The sequence below is a fragment of the Sus scrofa genome, chromosome 18 (assembly GCF_054392235.1).
Source record: "Sus scrofa isolate SSC_HxYL_T2T_F1_AM1 chromosome 18, Sscrofa_HxYL_maternal_Yorkshire_Landrace_v2.0, whole genome shotgun sequence".
Classification (NCBI taxonomy): domain Eukaryota; kingdom Metazoa; phylum Chordata; class Mammalia; order Artiodactyla; family Suidae; genus Sus; species Sus scrofa.
The window spans coordinates 33406418-33428289 of NC_139400.1; the positions used below are offsets into that span (position 1 = coordinate 33406418).

Genomic DNA, 21872 nt, shown 5'->3' on the forward strand with positions numbered 1-21872 from the left:
TTTATGTGTTTTAGTCTAATGTGATACCTGCTAACGTTACATGTGGCTCAAGGATCGAATCCATCCTGTAACAACACTGAAATCACCCATAACAGCATTTGAAACACTCAAGCCTGTCAATTTGCAGCATGCTCTAAGCTCTTACCTAATTGGCTGTGTTGTCTTTTATGTCATAATCATATCACCCAACAGTAAGCAGTATCTAGAGTTACAGTAGTGAGACTGGGATTTTTTTTTTCAATCTAAAGTTTTTCTCTCTCCAAAAAATAAAACATCCGAAACTCATAAGACATCTTTAAGAATTTCTTACAAAAACATGCTGAAAGACAGTGGAACTTGTTTTCACCCAGATATTTTTGATTTTACTATCTTCAATTGATCATCAACAGATGTGGGAGCCACATCTTTTTGTTGGTTTGGTCCTTCAGTCGCTGAGCCGAGAGAGAGATGATGAATCTCCTCAAGACTGGCACCTGGAGAAGCAACGTTGCCTCTTCCTGGCTCATGACATTCAGTTTTCTTTGGCTGCTTAGCCAGCACTGTTGCAGAGCCAGTGCTGTTTGGACTGCTTACATGAACATATCTTTTCATGTCGGGAATCGCATGTTGTCAGAGTTGGGAGAGACCGGAGTATTTGGGAGAAGCTCCACTTTGAAGACGGTGGCGGGAGTTATTGTGCCGCCACAGGGAAAAACACAAAATGCATGCAACCCCAGTACCGTTTTCAGCAAACCGAAGAACTCAGAGACGTGGCTCGCACTGGTTGAACGGGGAGGTTGCACCTTCACACAGAAGATCAAGGTGGCCGTGGAAAAGGGAGCCAGTGGAGTCATCATCTACAACTTCCCAGGAACTGGCAATCAGGTCTTTCCCATGTCTCATCAGACCTTTGAAGACATCGTTGTGGTCATGATTGGTAACTTAAAAGGCATGGAGATTTTGCATTTAATTCGGAAGGGAGTTCACGTCACAGTCATGATTGAGGTGGGAAGAAAACACATCATCTGGATGAATCACTATTTTGTCTCTTTTGTGATCGTCACAACTGCTACTTTAGCATATTTCATCTTTTATCATATTCGAAGACTTTGGGTAGCAAGGATTCAGAGCAGAAGATGGCAGCGGTTAACTACCGATCTCAAGAAAGCCTTCGGCCAGCTTCAACTTCGGGTCCTGAAAGAGGGAGACGACGAGGTCGGTCCCAATGGCGATAGCTGTGTGGTTTGCTTTGAACTCTATAAGCCTAATGATACCGTTCGTATTCTGACTTGTAAACACTTTTTCCACAAGAATTGCATTGACCCCTGGGTTCTAGCCCACGGGACGTGCCCCATGTGCAAATGTGACATTCTTAAAGCTCTGGGGATTCAAGTGGATGTTGAAGATGGAACAGAATCTTTGCAAATCCTAATGTCGAGTGAACTGCCTGGTCTCTTGTCACCTAGTGAGGAAGGCCCTGGTAATGAACCTCCTCCTGCAGGAAGGTTGGATAAAGTGACCCACGTGGAGGTGGAGGCACAGCCTGCCTCTCAGACTGCCGGCCAGGCCGAATCGGTATCAGCAGATGTTCATCCTCCACCGTGACAACCTGGCATGACCTTCGAGGAAGTGGATTAAACCTGTTTGTGAAATCAGGTCCTAAATACTGACAAGCAGTTTGTCTGTCTGAAGTGTGGTTTTTGTGTCCTTTTTTTGTTACTTCAGTAATCTACATGCTTTGTCAAGTCTCAGAGACAGAAAAAAGTCCTAGCAGGATTTTTTTTTCCCTTTTTTTCATCTTTGCTAACTGACTTTTTGTCAGTGTGGGTTAATCCTCTGAGTATATATGTTTATTTCCATGTGCACAGGAATGTTAAACCAAGGACAAACTTTATTCCCCGAATTTTTTTGTTTATATATTGGACTTTATTTTGGTAAGAAAATTGTTGATATATTTGCATGTTCCTTATAACATAGAAAGTACCAATGAAATTTGAAAACCGTAAATTACCTTTTATATGCTAGGAAGAATAAAATTTATCTTTTGATATTTATAGTACAATATACTGACGTTGAAGTCATTGTGCTGTTTTCATTCTTGGCATGAAAATTTTACTGTACTTCTGTATTACTTTTGACTAGTTCTGTTCAAGTCATTAGGGCAGCTTATGTGATCTGTGTGTGCATAGTGATAGAAATTTTAAAGGAAAATTCCTAGCACTCTTTAAGTGAATTGCAGATATTTCAGTGCCCAGTATTGCTTATCATAGTTGTTACATAATATATGGAAAAATTTAAATGATGACGAATTCCTACATTTAGTCAGTGTATTTACTTCTCAGTGTCCCACTTATTCCCCAGTTCATTTTTCTACAGTTAAATAAAACACTGTAAATATGTCAGATTATTTGGGAGATAAGTACCACAATGTGGAAGTTATTATGACATCTTGTTTTTTTGTGTACTGTATTGCCCAGGATCTAGCACAGTGCTAGACACACAAATATTTGAGTAAATGGATTTTTAAACAATGTAACTCTTATATGTTAATCTGAAACTGGACAGTTTATTCCAATCATCCAAAATAATGGAACTTCCATCCTGAAAATTTTCATCCCAAATCACTTTGACAAAATGGAAAATTACAATTGTTACTCTAGAATTCAGTGTTATAATTAAGCATGCATAATTGCAGTGAAGAGCTTTGAACTCCTCAGGGCTGACGAGGGGTGTGAATTCTTGTGCAGCCCTGGAAGAGAGCTCTAGTAAGAGATTTTTGTGAGTTGCTCAGTGCTAACAATACTGGAATTCAGAGACAGGCAGAAGCTGATTCTGACCTCCACAATGCCAAGGAGGAAGGAGATTCCTCTAAGGCCAGAGAGAACTGAGATGCAGCAAAAATTAGGCACATGGCCAGGTAGGGTGATGGCTGGCTTGGTACACACAGGCTTTTTTCTTTTTAAAAAAATATCCAACCATGGACAAGTGTTTTGGTTAAATTAATCCCAAGAGCTACTCTTTGAAGGGCTAGTATAGCCAAAAAAAAAAAAAAAAAAAAAAAAAAGCTACTGAAGGATTTAGCAGGAGCACTGTTTTGAGTGTCTTTTTTAAATTTTTTTTTATTTTATTTTCCCACTGTACAGCAAGGGGATCAAGTTATCCTTACATGTATACATTACAATTACATTTTTCCCCCACCCTTTCTTCTGTTGCAACATGAGTATCTAGACATAATTCTCAATGCTATTCAGCAGGATCTCCTTGTATATCTATTCTAAGTTGTGTCTGATAAGCCCAAGCTCCCTATCCCTCCCACTCCCTCCCCCTCCCATCAGGCAGCCACAAGTCTCTTCTCTAAGTCCATGATTTTCTTTTCTGAGGAGATGTTCATTTGTGCTGGATATTAGATTCCAGTTATAAGTGATATCATATGGTATTTGTCTTTGTCTTTCTGGCTCATTTCACTCAGGATGAGATTCTCTAGTTCCATCCATGTTGCTGCAAATGCATGATGTCATTCTTTTTTATGGCTGAGTAGTATTCCATTGTGTATATATACCACCTCTTCCGAATCCAATCATCTGTCGATGGACATTTGGGTTGTTTCCATGTCCTGGCTATTGTGATTAGTGCTACAATGAACATGCAGGTGCATGTGTCTCTCTTAAGTAGAGTTTTGTCCGGATAGATGCCCAAGAGTGGGATTGCCAGGTCATATGGAAGTTCTATGTCTAGATTTCTAAGGTATCTCCAAACTGTTCTCCATAGTGGCTGTACCAGTTGACATTCCCACCAGCAGTGCAGGAGGGTTCCCTTTTCTCCATACCCCCTCCAGCACTTGTTATTTGTGGATATATTAGGGATGGCCATTCTGACTGGTGTGAGGTGGTATCTCATGGTAGTTTTGATTTGCATTTCTCTTATAATCAGCGATGTTGAGCATTTTTTCATGTGTTTGCTGGCCATCTGTATATCTTCTTTGGAGAAATGTCTATTCAGGTCTTTTGCCCATTTTCCCATTGATTGATTGGCTTTTTTGCTGTTGGGTTGTATAAGTTGTTTATATATTCTAGAGATTAAGCCCTTGTCGGTTGCATCATTTGAAACTATTTTCTCCCATTCTGAAAGTTGTCTTTTTGTTTTCTTTTGGGTTTCCTTTGCTGTGCAAAAGCTTTTCAGTTTGATGAGGTCCCATGAGTTTATTTTTGCTCTAATTTCTATTGCTTTGGGAGACTGACCTGAGAAAATATTCATGATGTTGATGTCAGAGAGTGTTTTGCCTATGTTTTCTTTTAGGAGTTTAATGGTGTCCTGTCATATATTTAAGTCTTTCAGCCATTTGGAGTTTATTTTTGTGCATGGTGTGAGGGTGTGTTCTAGTTTCATTGCTTTGCATGCAGCTGTCCAGGTTTCCTAGCAATGCTTGCTGAATAGACTTTCTTTTTCCCATTTTATGTTCTTGCCTCCCTTGTCAAAGATTAATTGACCATAGGGTTTATTTCTGGGTTCTCTATTCTGTTCCATTGGTCTGTCTGTCTGTTTTGATACCAGTACCATACTGTGTTGATGACTGTGGCTTTGTAGTATTTCTTGAAGTCTGGGAGAGTTGAGTGTCTTTTTGAGTTTATCCCAGGAGAGCAGAGTTTTGTGAGGGTCCATAGATGACCTTGAAGAGACAGGACACTGGGGACCCCAGGGGAGCCACTCCTGGTAGGATTCCTATCAGAATAAGCTGTGAGGGGCTGGTTAGAGGGCCTTCCCCTGGTGGCCTGAGGGAATCATTGGAGCTGTGGGAATGAGTGCTGCTGGCAGCCCCCATTCCCAGGGTTCTCGGATTCTTAGACTTCTATTTACTCTTAGCAAATGTATGTGGGCTATGTGTTTGATGGTAGACCTAGCACTTGAGGAATTTGTTGTTTGCTCTTCATGGTGACACTGACATTGTTCTTTCCATCTTTCCTCTGCACTCTCCTTGTTTTCCCCTTTCTTTCTCTCTACTCTGTTCATCATTGTCAATCTTGGACCTGATGTGCCCTTGTGTATAAGAAATTTGCAGATGTATGCTTTTATAATTTTAATGGAACATCAAGTGTTTAACAAGGTGTGCTTGTCTTGATTGGAGAATTTTCAACCAATGTTCTCTAAAAGATAGTTAGAATCTGTTTTTAAGGTGGGGAGGGAAAGGTCACATCAGTGACCTTGGGAACTGACGTTGCTGAGTGCCTCCCATGTAACAGGCAGCAGACTGAATTCTTTCCAAAGCTGTTTCTTATGTCAGCCCAAAACAGCAGTTTTAATCCTTGTCTTTAGAACGCTGTAAACAGATCAATAAACCACTTTTACTCTGGGTTTAATAACTAGAACTTGGAAATAGCACTGCTATGTCAAATGTTAGGTATTACTCACTGTAATAAATTTTTAACCTCTTCTGTGGGGTACACCATTTTCTCTTGTACCTAGTGATGCAAATGTATTTTGCCATAATGGCATGGGGCTATAATGTGAATTATTTTGCCTCTAACACCAGTGTCATAATGGATTTTCCTTGCACTTCTCCTTATGTCTAGCTCTGCATTCTCTGATAATTCCCCTTGCCCACCTCGCTAAGTAGGGGTTTGATACTCCTTATAAAAATTAAAATCTTTTTTTATTACTGGAGTAAATTGGATTTAATACCAACTGTAGTAAAAATGATTCTCAGACACTTGGCCACTAACTGGGTGATCCTGTTGGTGAATTTAACAGTACAATTCCTCATATAAGACACCATACTGATAGTTCCCTGTCTCTTGCTGTAGAATCATCATCATGCAGTTGTCCTGTAGAGAGATGCCATAATATTTACAGTAACATATTTCTAAGGTTTAGTGAGCCAGGGACTGGCATTTCTAATGGTATTTGAGCTTAGGGTACAAAATGTTTTCTCCAAATGTTTTCTTCTCCAAAACTCAGTGGTTTTTGAAGCAGCGTGCAGGAATCAGGTGGGAGAAAGGATCAGAGTTATAAGCAGTATTGAAGTAAAAGATAGGAGGCCTTCACACATCGAGACTGGGAAGGAGTCAAATTTAGCAGCAATTCCGTGTTTCCCATTCCATCCTTGACTATGAGCAACTGGGTTTTGTGTGTTAGAATTTATTTGGCTTTGTACTTCATTTTTTTTTAATGTTTAATGCCTCATAATGAAAAAATAAGGAATATGGGTTATTAGTTACCAATACAGAAATAGCTTGAAATACATCCCTGTTTTTCTAAACTGCAAGAACTTTCTTAGAAGGGCAAGTGGAGACAGGGAATAGAGTTAGATGATGTGCTCCTGGCACACGTGTTAGAGGTGTTCCATCACAAGCTTCCCACCAAATATCCCGTTTTCTTTATAGCTGCCCCACAGTTCATGACACCTCCCTCCACAGTTATGCTGTCATCAGTCTACATTCAGACCTCCAGCGTCCGCGTTCTTTGATTTCAGCTGCTGGGCTAATAGGAATTTCCTTCTCCTTGTTGACCAGGGTAACCCTGATTTGAATATTTCCCTACATTTGTAACATTCATCTCCTAAGTCAGCAACGCCATTGTTGCTGCACAAGTTCTGCCATTTTTAAAACTTGGCGTCTTTTTCAGAATTCCCTCTGAATTCACTTGACTTCATTGCCACCACTGGTCCTTTGTTTTCCTTCCAAGCAGAGTTTCCCTTAACCAGCCTGCTTCATCTTCTCCACCTCAGCCTAGAACCAGTTGTAAACCATTGTAGTTTTACTCTGCCAAGTGCCACTGAAGCCCTTGTCTTCCAGATTTTTTTCTACAGTACCATTTGCCTACCCTGAGTTGTCTCTACTGATTTCTATCCAATCCTGAGTTCTATTTAAGATTCCTTTATTAATCTTTTTTAGTCTTCCCCATAGAGCAGCTTTGGTTGCACATCAGAATCACCTGGAAAGCTTTTAAAATGCTCAGTGCCCAGGCTGTACCCAGGACCTCTGGGCTGGGCCTTAGGCATCTGGGACCCAGGTGGTTCCAGTGTGCAGACAGGATTGAGAACTACTGCCATAGGGCTTGTTGCTCCAAAGAGCCTTTACATTAATCAAGTTCCCAGGTTCATCTTCTGATTCTTTCAGATTCACTTGTTTTTATCTCTTGAAAATATATAGGTGGAGGAATTCCCATTGTGGCTTAGCAGTAGCAAACCCAACTAGTATGCATGAGGACTTGGATTCAATCCCTGGTCCCGCTCCATGGGGTAAGGTCTGGTGATGTCATGAGCTGTGGTCTAGGCTGTAGATGTGACTCCCAGATTTGGCATTGCTGTGGCGTAGGCCAGCAGCTGCAGCTCCAGTTGGACCTCTAGCCTGGGAACTTCCATGTACCGAGGGTGCAGGTCTAAAAGGACCAAAAAATTAAAAAATAGATAGAAATCCAAATATGAAGTTATAAAGGGTTACATCTCATGGAGAGGAATTGATAAAGGCTTCTGGAAATATGAAAGAATGGGTTTCAACTGAAGAAGCAAGGAACAGTTTCATAAGGAAATGCTCTGGTTGCAGTGTAGCCCAGCAGCTGCAGCTCTTATTTGGTTGGCTCCTAGCCTGGGAACTTACATGTGCCACAGGTATGGCAAAAAAAAAAAAAAAAAAATTGGTCTGTACTAATTAAATGAGGTAAATGTAACAGTACAGCAAAAGGGATGATACAAAGTGAGTACTTGTGATTTGTTAACAAGACAATTCACCCACCATTTATATTTTTTTTTTTGCTTTTTAGGGCACATGAAAGTTCCCAGGCTAGGGGATCAAATCAGAGCTGCAGCTGCCGTCCTACACCACAGCCACAAGCAATGTGGGATCTGAGCCACATGTCCAACCGGCAACACCAGATCCTTAATCCACTGAGCAAGTGCAGGGATCAAACCCAGATCCTCATGGATACCAGTTGGGTTAGTTATCACTGAGCCACAACGGGAATGCCCACCCACTATTTTTACATTAGTGGTAATTTGCTGTTATGTGAAACTTAAGGTTGCCACTTTGGATCCCCTGATTCTGTAGGACTCCCATTTACAAGATTGTATGGCTTTTTCTCCCAACGATGCTTAGCCTGAACGGAGCTGCTGGTTGTGAGGGGGATGATGAGGATGGCTGTGATAAAAAGAGCTACTGTGTACCACGGTGATATTATACGTATGCACTTCACAAGTGGAAACCCCTTGAGTTCCAATAGTCACTCCGAGGCAGGCATGTATTGGTCTCCCCATTCTTTAGATGAGGAAACTAGGGAGGCCAAGTAAGCTGCCCAAAGTTAAACAGCCAGTTTGCGTCAGAGCCTCTGTGGAACCTGGTCTGGTTCCATAGCTCCTGGTCTTAATCACTGCACTACAGGTGGCTTGAAAAGCTAGTTTTTAAAGAAGAAAGTATGTAGGGAATTCAAGTTTTGAGGACTTAACGAGGATTGGGCCTTGAAAGGAAAACCCCAGCTAAAGGCACTGGAAGCGCTCACAGGAGGTGGTCAAAATGTAACTTGGGGGAGTTCCCGCTGTGGTGCAGTGGGTTGATGATCTGGCTTGTCTCTGTGTCTTTGCTGGTTTGATTCCTGGCCCATCTCTGGTTAAGGGTCCAGCATTGCCGCAACTGTGGTATAGATCACAGCTATTTCTTGGGTTTGATCCCTGGCCTGGGAAGTTCCATATGCCATGGGTGCGACCAAAACCAGAAAAAAATAACTCCTTCCTGAAGGAGTTGGCTCTGGCTTGGGTGTCATTTTAGTGGTGGTGGTGAGGGAATTCAAACTCTGAAGGTAATTGGATTTATGCTTTCAAAGTCTTGCACCACCCTAAAAATCACATTCTGAGATTAAAAAAAAAAAAAGTATTCCACACATAGTGGCCATCTGGTGAAAACCAAATAACTACAAGGGATAAACTACAGAATTCATTCAACAAATATTTATTGAGAGTTCTTTGCCAGGGAAATGTAGTTCAAGAGGTTTGGGGTTCATTTTTCTGATTTAACAGAATGTTTGCTTTTAAGATTGATTTACTTTCTAGAATTCTTTTTTCATTTTGGAGCTTTGTCTGCCTGTAGGCTCTTGGCTTATCAGAGGTAAATGACTTGCAGTCCTCAAGATTCATCTTTTATAAACCTGCATCTGAAAGGGCATCTCATTCTCTGATATGCTGATAGTGTTGTGAAAAATATAATGATTTGGTTTTCAGAAATAAGTTCTCCCAATTTCTGTGTCAACATAAGGACATCACTTACCTTCTCAAAAGTTTCTTGAGATTCTGTATCTGTAGCAAAGGACCAGTGTTGATTATTTTCCAATCCATTGTGGATTTTGTAAAATACAAAATCTTGGATTTTGCCAAATACAAAATCTTGGATTTTGACTTACAATGAAATGTGTAACAAAAATAATTTGTACTGATGGAGGGACAGATAGATATGTGAAAACAAGTAAGTTATTGGTAGAATGTAGGTAGGAGGTAAATGTCAGAACAAAAAGAGATCGTTGGCTGTTTCATGACTTTTCACATTTGATAAAGGAATAGGATTCATTACATGATTGATTTTCAAACCTGTTCAAACTTTTCAGTTTTTCTGTATGTTTGGACATTTTCATAACAAAATGTTGGTTTAAAGTTAAGTATTGGGATGTCATGGCAATGTCACGTCACTTCAGGTTTATAAAAACATACTCTCTGCACTTGTTGAAGGGCAGGTTACAATTCAAATGCTGGCATTGGATCATACTTGGTTAAACACTGATTAAAAGTTTATTTTCCTGTATTATTGCGTATGGTTCTCAAACAATTGGGTTTGAAAAACATGGTGTTATTCCTCTTGCAACCAGGGAGGAACCCGACCCAGAACAGGCCAGTCTCGCAGCTTGTGTCGCACGTGAGCACTAAGGGCTGACTTCCTTTCGATTTTTGGAGCCTTCTTTCCTGGGAGGAGAATAGCACAGCAGACGCGAGAGGGAGTGAATGGGAATGCACAGCTGGGGCTGGGAGCTTATAAAGCTGGAAACAGCACATTTTCTTCCACACAGTAAAGATGAATGATTTTAAGGATTTACAGAGCATTAGATATTATGAGACTTCAAACGTAATATACTACATTTTAAAATTTTATTTTCGATGTTATGAAGGCAAAAAAATTCCCCCCAAATCCTTCATCACATAGGCAGAACAAGGCAGCCCAACCCAGGAACTTCCAGAGTTTTCTATAATATCCTGAAACACTGAATGAAATTGGGGGAGGATGAGGGGATGGATTGAGAGGGTGATGCCTTCTTTCGCTTGGTATGCATGTAGAAATTGACTTTACGGATTGACACTTAGGCTCCATTTTCCACTGTGAACATGATCTTTTTTTCTTTCCCCCCCATGAATTTCAGTCTGTACAGAGTGAAAGCCCAGCTAGAGCTCAGAGATCTTGCTTCTCCATTTATATTTGTGCTCAGAGTGATTGGCTTGGTAAATTCTTCAGTTTCAGGTTCTGTGGTTACAGGGTTAAGGAGAATTTGCCATCGGCTTAGGGAGGTTTAAGCTAATCATTGAACTGGCAAAAGACAGACTAAAGGATCTGCCATTAGCTGATATTGGGTGGGGGGAGCTTTATAAAAACTTTAATATTGATGATGGGAATAGGATGCATTTTTTTTTTTTAAACAGTTTCATACTTTTTAAACCACATTTTTGGTTTTTTTTGGGATATAAACTCATTTCAGTTCCTACCTCAGACAACAGGAGTCGTTTTTGGTGGTTTAGGGGGTTGATATTTGTTCTAAGGGCTTTAGGTATAAGGGATTTAGATAAGTTATAAGGCAGAGGGTTTTTTGAAAGCACCTGCTTCCTGAAGTTTACAGATAAAGGTCTAGATGTATCACTTACCTATATTATTTAAGATGGCTATCAGTTTTAAATTATAATTTCTTAACATTTGGTAAGGGAATGGGATTGGTTAAATCAGTGGTTTGTAAACCCTTGTAATTCATGGATCGGTCAAAACAAACAAATGTAAAACAACAAAACATCAAGGTCAGATATATCTTTTTATTTTTTGCCAAGAAAGATCGTTAATCACTACAACAAAAAAAGTAACCCACAATTTGTTAACATTATATTACAGAGAAGTGACTTGTACCTACAATTTCTACTGTTAAAATATGGAATAAATGTGGCTTTATTTGTTATGTTCATTTCTTTACATTTGAATCGGTGAAAACTTCATCCCACGCTGGTGAAAACACCACCTTTCAAATTTAATAACTTTCCAATCCGTGATGAAATCATGATTTCCTTTCACATTTGGATATCAAATGATACCAGACCCTACAGAGGCTCTAAAGATGTGCTGCTCTAATGAAGTTTACCATCTAAGCAGAGGAGAGATGGTGAAGCTGTACAGAATTTGCTCCACGTGAGGAGCGGGTGTGTTGCACATCTTCACAGAGGGTGGGGAGTGCTAGGAAGGCACAGGATGAAGACATGGCACCACCACACGAAGCCTCACAAAGGAGGCCAGAATAAGAGGCGTGCATTCTCCCTCTGCTCCTTGCTCTCCGGCTTGTTGAATGAGCTGTAACTTGATAAATCATCACATTGAGTTTAAATGGTCTGGGCTTAAATTTTCACTTCTCTACAGTCGTATGTGCTTGGGCAAATGTCTTTACCAGTCTGTGCTTTTATCTTTACCTTAGAGTAGGTGGTGATGTCCCTCTTAATGTGTTTGAGAATTAACATATATAAAGCCCCTAGAATACGTCTTGGCTGTTTTCAAAATGCGGTTGTTGTCATATGACTCTCTGACTTCAATGCTTTGATGGCATTCCATGCTCTTGGGATAAAGGCCAGACACCTTTCCAGGGCTTACAAAGCCTGTTCCTTTTCTGAGGTCTCTTCTCACACCACTGTAGCCTCATTCCCTTCATGGGAGCCCGCTGAGACCGGCTGTTCCCGCCCCCACGCCCCCTCACTGTCCCTTGGTCTCCCTTCACTTCCCAGCTGACTCCGCTTGGTCCTCATACCGCCATTCATCTCCTCGAGGGAAGCCTCCGTGACTTCCTCAGATAGATTCAAAACCTTGTTACAACTCTCATGGAGCCACAAATTGCCCGTAGTAGTCATCAAGCAGCAGTCATTTTAGTTTTTGTAGTTTTTTGTCCGACTCTAAGTTCTGTGCAGACAGCAAACCCATGTCATTTTGCTCGCCAGTAAATCCCCAGCACTGAGCACATTGCACAGCATGTAGTATTTTTGATAAGTATTTATTAAACAAATGGATAAGGTATGGGGGAAGGAACTTGAGAATGTCGAAGGCTAATAAACAAGTGTTTCCCTTTATTAGAGCAGAAAATAGGTTCTTGGGAGCAGTGGAAGTGAAGGCTGGAAAGGGAGGTCGAGGGAGACTTAGACACAACATGGTGTCAACAGGGTACCATTGACTGGCTTTGGTCATGAAAAGTGACCTGATAAATACTGATATTTATATAAGAAAACTAGGAATTATTTGATATCTAGGAAGATTAAATTCATCAATGTTAACAAAAAATTATGAACTATAACACCAGAAAAATAGTGTTAAAAACTTTCTCCATGGACAGCATAGATTATGAGAATTATTAGACAATATTTTATTTGGCATCATTAAGGAGAAAAAGGCATCTAAGTGGGGCTTTGGTACTTTCTCAACGTTTTCCTGGCTGGACACATGCTGGCAGCCCTCCCAGGCACCATCTCATAAATATCCACAATGATTGGCAAGCAGATAATGTTTTGCTTGTCACGATACAATCCTTTTGAATCAAAGAATCAATGATGCGTGTTTCAGATCAGAAGTGATAAGTGAACAATAAGTGCTTTTGTGGAAAAGTGTATTTGAGCAGACTTACCCTTCGCAGACACAGTTTCAATTTTGTCGTTAGTTCATTCTGTAACATTTTCTGTAAGCTGAACAAGCGAATGGGAAGGGTGGCAGTTGTTGGTTCTCAGAGGACCCCTGTAAAAATTCAAACCCGCTAAAATGTGGAAAAATGTAGCACATGCAGTAGGTTTTCTGATGTCCAGTTCTTAACACCATTTCCCTCCCAGCCTGAACTGGTTGTGTGCGGTGGCCTTTTCCCAAGGAGGTCACGGATTGATAATTCCATGGGTGTTGGCCAGCACCCAGCAGAATATACCTCTCTCAGGGGTGAACGCTTGGTAGGAGTGGGGTGTGGCGGTGGTGGGGGGAACATGGGAAAGAAGAAGAAATGAAAGGATGTTGCTCCTGGATTCCCAAGGCCGGGATCCCGGCTCTGTTCTCCTGGTAACTTTGTGATCTCGGGCTGGTCACTTAACTTCCCAACCTAAACATTTAATCTGCCAAAGAGCGCGATAGTGGAGAAGGCACAGGGTGATGGGATGAAAGAAGGTGGTAGTAGGTGAAGAGCTCTAGGGAGACAGCAGGCCTGCTCAAGGGTGGGCGTGTTGATATACTAAGTTCCTGTGGCTGCCCTGTGTTTTCTGTTCTCCAGACAGAGTTTCACTGAGGATCCTGGGGCCTAGAGCAGAAAGCTGGTGTCTGTGTACCCTTGGCGTGGAGACTGGTGTCTAGGACTGGCCTCTGCATGTGGTCACACTTTACCTGCCTTGAACTCGATAATTGTTACAGTGAAAGGATGCAGGATTAAGATAGTTCTTTTGTGGCTCAGCGGGTTAGAGACCCGCATTGTCCCTGCAGCAGCTTGAGTGGCTGCCGTGGGTGGGGGTTCAGTCCCCGACCTGGGAACTTCCACATGCCGTGAGCATAGCTTAAAAAAAAAAAATTGATACCTATGAGACTAGATGTTTTACTGTTTCATAAATAACTGAAAAATTAAACTGTCATTTCTACAAGAACAGCACAGTTTAATAATTAGTATTATGTTCTTGAGACGATATACACATTCTTCTCACAAAATGAGTTCTCTGTGACATCACTTATCTCTCTTCCTTCCATATGAGATGCCTTTTCTTCTCCCATTCAGAGAGCCAAGGTCCATGTCCTGCTATTCTGTAAGTGTATCACTGAAAATCAGTGTACCTTACCGGTTAATGATTACCCTGTGCAGTTGCATGGGGGGAAATGATTAGTTTAACCAGCCAAACCATGTATTCCTCCCTCATCCTCTCAGTGGACATTTTCTAAGTGCCTGCTATGTGCTTGCCTTGGTACTAGGTGCCGCACATATGATGGTTAATGAAACAGTCTTTGGCTTTATGGAACTTACTGTCCAGTGAGTAATAAAAAAAGGTAGTAATAGAATGTGCAAGTAACTATTGCAGTCGCACAGTTTCCGTAAAAGAAAGCGATTGCACACAGACCACCTGGGACGTGGCCGGTTCGGGAGGAGGCGCAGCCTTCCTGTGACGGGAGCCTGCCTTTCTCTGCATCTCGGGCCAGGAGGACTCATTCCTGCTTCCAGATCATTGCTCTTCCTCCCTCACTTAGACTCTCTTGCCCTCTGGAGAACGTTCCTACCTGTCAACAGTGATGACTTCGTATACTTCCAATTTTTTGGTGTTCCTCCATCTCCTGGTTCTTCTCCCACGGACATCCATATCTTAGGAAACCTGTGGTCTAGGTGTCTAACTCTTTAGCCGTAGAGAAGTCAGTGTTTGCGGATAGGTTTGCTGGAAAAAGTGAGACTTTCTTGAGCTCTGACTGTGGGTAGTCACTGTATTCAGCACCAGATTCACTAGGAAACAGAGTCTCTGCTCTGGTGGCCCTTACCCTTATATTCTGGGGAGACTCAGTGAATGCGTATCTGGGGTGCTATGGGCTCAATAGAGAAATGGAGCAAGATGAGGGAGTATGATGATGAAACGAGGCGAGGGGGCAGGGCTTCCTCTGAGGAAAGGATGGTACTGACACCTGCATGAAGAGAGTAAACCAAGTGGATGGATGACTATTGGCTATGACTGTGCAACAGTCTATCCACGAACACAGTAGCTTCAAACAACAGATACAGGGTATCTCACAGTGTTTCAGGATTAGGAATCTTGGAGAAGCTTGGCAGCGTGTTTCTGCTTGGGGTTCCTCATGAAGTTCCAGTCAAGCTGTCTGCCGAAACTGCACATCTTGCGGCTCAACGGGGCCTGAAGAACCTGCTTTCCAGCCCAGCTCATGGTTCTGGCCTCACAGCAGCTTGCTTTCCCACAGGCTGCCAGACGTGACTCTCCGACGTGACCTGCCATCGCTGTGTTTTGTCCTCCACACCTCATGCTGCCTCCCCTTACTGACGCCCTCATTGCCATCTAGCTTTTTGCCTTCTTCTCATTGCCCTTTTCATTTAAGCTTGCTAGAAGGACGGCTTCTATTTGGGTCTTAAGTTTGTCACAACTGGTCCTCTTCGCCCCTGCAGGTCAGCTTCCACTCTTGACCCCTCCACGAAATCTTCTCTGACACGGGTGACCTGGTTGTAGCAGGGACAGCTGGATCTCTGCTGATGGGAGCGGATTTCTCTGACGGCTCTTGATTCTCTTTGTGCCACACCTGTCTGCCCTCTTGATTGCTAACATGTCATCCGTTTCCTTCTACGTCTCTGACACCACTAGCCTTCCTTGGATCCAGTTCTTCTGCCAACTTTGTAAATGTAGGTGTTTCTTGGAGTTTTGCTCCTCACTCCGTTTTTACTCTACTTGGTCTTCAAAGCTGGCCTCTACCAAAATGAAACCAATAATCCATGGTCGTGCTGCCCAGTATCCACCACTGTTTGCAAACACACCATAACACACACACATTGTTCCACCTGTATTCCTCAATTATTTTTGGTTAGTGGAGTCAGGCGTCCCAGTAACTCTGAATCATTTTTTTTCCTGGCTTTACACATTCTCTAACTCTCCGTGATATGTTGACATCTCCAGCTCCCTCTCCCCTCAGCCTGTCTCTCTAGCACATGTTTGCCCTACATCAGGTCCTTACTGCTAATTCCCTGGTCTCTGATAACTGATCCCGATCTCTGTTCTGGTTGATTGGCATCTACCCTTGCTGCTGCCGCCAGTTATTTGTGGCTTCTTAGCAGTTTGGCACCTAGGTGACCTGGCCATTGTCAACTCTGGACCCTGAGGCAGAGCTCATGTTCCTTGCTTGGCACACATTGCATTTGGCCATCTGGTCAGATGGGCACAACTTTTGCTCGCTTTACCCTTACGTTTAATGTTCCTGAAGTATAAAAATTCTTACACTTCCCTTCAAAGGCCATGCAGTTCTATGATCCTATCCTTTTTCTCTCTCTTATGTTTCTGAAATACGTTTCCTTCTCCCTTTTCCTCTCACTCAAGCCACAGGTGCCTTATCTGTTCCATGCCCCCCTCCTCCCCAGCTTTGCCTCCCAGACAGCAGAGTTAATGACTCCTTCTCTTTCCCTCCCCTTGTGTAAGTCTCTGCTCTCACCCTCTTCTGTTTTCCTGTATATCCCGTCTCTTTTAGCTGCTCTCAGCTATTGGAGGGCAGGGTCTTTGGCTCATCTGCCTTTGTGTCTCCACCACTTAGCAAAATGCCTGACACATTGCTCCCACTTAGTAAACGTAGATTAGATAACATACACTTGGACCAAGCTAGTATGGCTTTAGGTATGGTTTTATAGGGGAGATTAAGATTCCGAAAATATAAGTTCGTCAGTGCTCTTGCTTTTGAAAATACTATTTGGTTGCTTGGCAGAGTTTGGCATTGACTGAAGACAAAAAAAAAAAAATGAAATGCCTGCCAACTTAGTATTAGATATCAAGTAATTAAAAGTTTTTCTGAAGCCAGTCTTAAGGTATTTATGTTGTGAATTTAAAAATATCTTGCTGTTCCAAGTTTTATACAGTTATCAAATTTTTAAAAGTTATTTATTTCCATTTCAAATCTTCCCTTACAAATAGTGTTCCACGCCGTATTTCAGTAATTCTGTCTCAGGGTGCAATTGGAGACAGAAACCACATGCTAATGGAACAGGGAAAATTTATCATGAATAATGGGGGATTAGCTGTATCAGGTAAGGAAAACTAAAGAGAGGAGGAGCAGGTACAGGGAGCGCAGAACTCAAGGAAGGAACAGACCTAGAAGAAGGTCCTACTCCCTTCATCCCTGGGGCCAGGATCCAGACCTCACTGGAGAGGATGGGGTGTGTCCTGCTGGATGGCAGAAGTTCCCTTCAGGGCCACACCGGTAGGACTCTTGGGGGTCTGCCTTCCGAGGGAGGTGCTGCCCTGGAGAACTGACCAGGAGTCTGCCAGGGTGGGAGGTGTTCTGTGAAGCCTTCCTTGGGGTCTGCAGGGAAGCTGCCACAGAGCTTGGTGCCATGTGCCTTCAGGTATAAGAAGAGCCCCTTTTCCTCCAGTGTCTGTGCAGCACCCCCTAAAACTGCCAGCAGCCAGGGGAAGGCAGCATTGGAAAGCAGTAGATTGACAGCTGGCACTCTGCTCCCTTTGACTACTGAGCCTACGTATGTTCCCATTTAACAAGATACAGCTGTAACAGAGATTAGAAAAAAATTGTATAACTTTTGTCTTGAATTCTAGGGCCCAATGAGAGGAGTGCAATTAGATGAGGGCAAGAAAGGAGACGGAGACAACCCCATGTGTTTGGAGGTGGTTAATAGCACTTTTAGATAAAAGACTATTTTTTATTTTCCTTGATCAAGATAAATTAAAGGCACTATTCTTATACCTGTGACTTAAGTAGTTTTGGCCTAAAAACAGAGGAAAATAAGAGTCTTTAACTGTGACAGAGCCACAGCTGGTAAAGTGAGGAAGCATCGTGTGTATGTGTCATGCTTGTGTCTAATGTAAAATTCACAACCCATACTTCGGTAGGTTAGTCAACCAAAATATTCAAGAGTCAGTGCCTTCTGGTCATTGATCAAAGATAGAAAATGATATTTTGTACAAATGGTCTGAAAAGGAGAGAAATCAAGTGGTGAGGAGAGGGTTTGGGACCTGGAAGCGGAGCTGCCATGCTGGACATTGGGATAAGTGAGGCTGCTTTGTGTGGACCACGCATGCTGCTTGCCCTCTTGCGGAAGCTTAAAACAGATAGTAGGGTCATCATTTGTGAGCACCTCAGTGTCATGGGTTAGGGAAAAAGTTGAACTTTTGCTCCATAATCCATATCAATGGCTCTAACTTGTGGGGCTGTAGTCCTACAGGCTCTTCCGGAAGAATTTTTTTGTTGTTACAGGGAGAAAACAGGAATAAAAACAGCCTCATATAACCCAAAGAGGATTCTTAGGAATATTGATGACAGAATACATGTTTAATGAATCTTGACTGCTATTGGCTGATAATTGGTTCCGTGTTTTTAGAAGAAAGAAATTTGAGGCCAGGTCTCATGTCTCTCGCACAGTATGTGCTTTTTGCCTATCTCTTCCTACCCATTTCACAAGCATCTCTCTCCATGATTGTCACTGTTGGTATTTTATTTCTTACCCAGTATTAGTGGGCAGTTATAACTTTTAGATTTTGCTTCTTCATTGATTCTTCCCAGCTCTGAGAAGTGTGAGAACTTAGGGAGTGAGGGAAGTCAGGAAGGGGAGAGGTGTTACCCCCTCTCCAACTGTGGCATAGTTTTGATTATCAGTTATAACTTTCAGGGTATTGACTTCGGTACTAGAGTTACCACACTTTTGGCCTTCAAATTCCTAAACAATAAGGGGCCTTCTCCTCTAACCAGAACACTCAAGCTCCATTTACATTTTCAACCAGCTTTAAAGGTTTCAGTTATGGGAGATGCCCATGACCTTCAGGTGGGGAGCATGTAGGTCAAGGTTGGATCATCTTACAGTTTCCTCAATGCTCATTATTGTCTCTCATAAACATTTCAACATTTTGGAGTTCCCATTGTGGTGCAGCAGAAATGAATCTGACTAGGAACCATGAGGTTGCCGGTTCAATCCCTGGACTTGCTCAGTGGGTTAAGGATCTGGCGTTGCCATGAGTTGTGGTATAAGTCTCAGATGCAGCTCAGATCCCACATTGCAGTGGCTGTGGTGTAGGGCAGGGCAGCAGCTGTAGCTCCGATTTGGCCCCTAGTCTGGGAACCTCCATATGTCTCGGGTATGGCCCTAAAAAGCAAAAAAAAAAAAAAAAAAAAAAAAAACATTTTAAGAGATGATTTTGGAGCCTCGACTTGGTCATTGGTTAGCATGTATTATGAAACATTTGAATCATTGTGGAATATTTGGCGTCATAACTTCACAACTCTGGGGTTGCCAAAAGCAGTTGGTGTTAGTGTCCCTGCCTAATTGTAAATGGGTTTTTGTTTTCTTTCTTTTTTGTCCCCAGGTTTTTCTGAAGAGTGATAGAGTGGCCAGAATGGTTCAGAGTGGAGGATGTTCTGCTAATGACTTCAGAGAGGTGTTTAAGAAAAACATTGAAAAACGTGTGCGGAGTTTGCCAGAAATTGATGGTTTGAGCAAAGAGACAGTGCTGAGCTCATGGATAGCCAAATATGATGCCATTTACAGGGGCGAAGAGGACTTGTGTAAACAGCCGAACAGAATGGCCCTCAGTGCTGTTTCTGAACTTATTCTGAGCAAGGAACAACTCTATGAAATGTTTCAGCAGATTTTGGGCATTAAGAAACTGGAGCACCAACTCCTTTACAATGCGTGTCAGGTAAGCGCTCACGTTCCTTCCCTTCCCCCATCTGACGTAGCAGAACGAGCCCCAGGCCTTTGAAGGTAGACGTTGCTTTCTTGAGTCATTTTGAGAGTTGAGGGAAACTGAATTTTAATAAGTCCCATAATGATGTATGGAAGAAGCTTTGAAAGGATTATTTGATAGGCAAAGAAGAATATCTGTACCTTTTATTCAGTGATTGTTCCCATGTGCCCTGTTTTTAGGACATCAGCTTTCCTAATGGTGTGTAATGCCCTGCGCATATATGGGGCATGTCCTGAATAGTAGAGTGAAAATCACCTGTTATCTAAAGAAGCTTGGCAATTTATAATAAATGGGTATTCCTCAGTGCAAAATAATTTTTCATAAAGATGCGATACTCATCGTCAGAGTTCTCTAGAAGTGACTGAAACTTCAAAAATTTCTTCTTTAACCCAACCAGGTAGCAATGAATTGAAGATGATGGCTAAACTACGTAATTTAGAGGTGACAGAGTAAATACTACATTTTCTCTTCAGTTATTTTAAATGATACATACAAAAAACTGAATAAAATGTTTTACATCTTTCGTCTTTAGATCCTGTCATTTGTCTAAATGTATTCCTTCCTTTGTTGTATTTTGCCTGTTTGAGAGGTATGAATTACTTACCTATGCCCCAATATACAATGTAAATTGACAAAATTCTGACATTTTAAAATTCATATGTTCATTAAGTCACACATCTATAGTTTACATATGTGTACATTTATTTTTAATCTTTTTGAAAATCTACTTCTCAATTTCTGTATTCTATGTGTATTGCATAGTTTGCATTACTAATTTGTGACTCATTTCCTATGAATAAATTAACAGATTAATTAATGGAAAAGCAATGTGGAACCGTAACCCTGTGAACAATTCATGCATTCACTATAATTGTTTTCTCAGTATTATTAAACCAGGTGGTTATTTTGATAATGCTGGGGCTGACGATAAAACGAAAATCTTCTATTGTGAAAGGAACATAACTGGGACTTTGTATTTTTAGTGGAACAGTAGCTTATATAGTTAAATATTGAGGAATATAGTTTGTTAGTAAAATTCAGACTCAGACCTTCATTAGATATTCGCTGAGTGGTCAAATCAAAAATTTTGCTAGGTGTTGAGGAAGCCAATCTGAACAAAATATTCATTATGTACTGAAGTTTAAATAGAGCAGATAGACCTCTAAAATGAGTTATTACAAATGTATTAGAGTAACTGATACATGTAAGTTACTCAAGGTGTAACTGAATGTTACAGGGTCATAAGATAAATTCTTGTGGAGCTGTAGCTCAAAATATTCAAAACAAATTTTTTTGGGGGGGAGGTCTTTTTAGGGCCACAAGTGTGGCATATGGAAGTTCCCAGGCTAATGGTGGAATCGGAGCTGCAGCTGTCGGCCTGTATCACAGCGACAGCAATTTGGGATCTGAGCCACATCTGCAATCTATACCACAGCTCATGGCTACGCCAGATTCTAAACCCATTGAGTGAGTTCAGGAATCTAACCCAAGTCCTTGTGGATACTGGTCGGGTTCGTTAACCACTGAGCCATGAAGGGAACTCCCAAAATGTTTTAAAATTAATCTTTGCTTACTTAAGATCACTTCAACAAAGAAACCAGGGAATCAAGACCTGGTTTCTTTGGAATATACTCCTAAGGCACATCTCCATCTGTAATAATGGATTTGGTTTTTCTATCAGTATTTGCCTCATTTATCTTGATGCTGTTCTACAGGTTGTAGCCTTTAGCATTGTTAAGTCTGTTTGTGGACTTAACCCCTTTATCATTATATAAAGTCCCTCTTTGTCCCTGATAATCTTTTTTTTTTTAAGTCTACTTTGTCTCAAACTAGTGTAGCTACTTCAGCTTTCTTTTGATTAGGGTTGGCGTGGTATTTTCTTTATCTGTTCACTATTCACCTATCTGATTTTTTGTTTAAAGTGAATTTCCTGTGGAGAACACATACTGCCTCTTGGTTTTTGTTGTTTCTAAATCCAGTCTGACAATCTGTCTTTTATTTATTTTTTTACAACAAAAAAGGGTTTGTTTCCTTTTTATTTTTGATTAAGATACATGCAAAAAAATACTTCCATTAGTAAGTTTACAGCTTGATGAATTTTCATAATCTGAACATAACCCTTTAAACCAGACCAAAACTAAGTAGAATATTGCCATTACCTCACATGTCTCTCCTATGATTTTTATTTTTTACTTTTATTTAAGTTTTTTATTACTCAAATGAATTCAATCTC

General features: G+C 41.4%; 2 protein-coding genes across 35 annotated transcripts in view; both read left to right on the forward strand.

Moving 5' to 3' along the window:
- Positions 1 to 21872, forward strand: part of CADPS2 (calcium dependent secretion activator 2) — a 489830-nt gene that overhangs the window by 158171 nt on the left and 309787 nt on the right. For 33 of the 34 annotated variants that reach the window (XR_014834387.1, XR_014834389.1, XR_014834384.1 and 30 more), the window contains exon 3: positions 19259 to 19591. Coding sequence is in view for 27 of the 34 variants with exons in the window: in XM_085005969.1 (XP_084862095.1) it covers positions 19259 to 19591 (333 nt within the window). In the remaining 7 variants the exon portion in view is untranslated. Of the gene's footprint in view, positions 1 to 19258; positions 19592 to 21872 lie in introns of those variants that run through there. The other variant, XM_085005989.1, reaches the window with a different exon arrangement.
- Positions 100 to 2041, forward strand: RNF133 (ring finger protein 133). Its single transcript, XM_005673216.4, has one exon. It carries the CDS (start codon positions 448 to 450, stop codon positions 1582 to 1584), a length of 1137 nt encoding a protein of 378 aa, XP_005673273.1. The 5' UTR covers positions 100 to 447; the 3' UTR covers positions 1585 to 2041.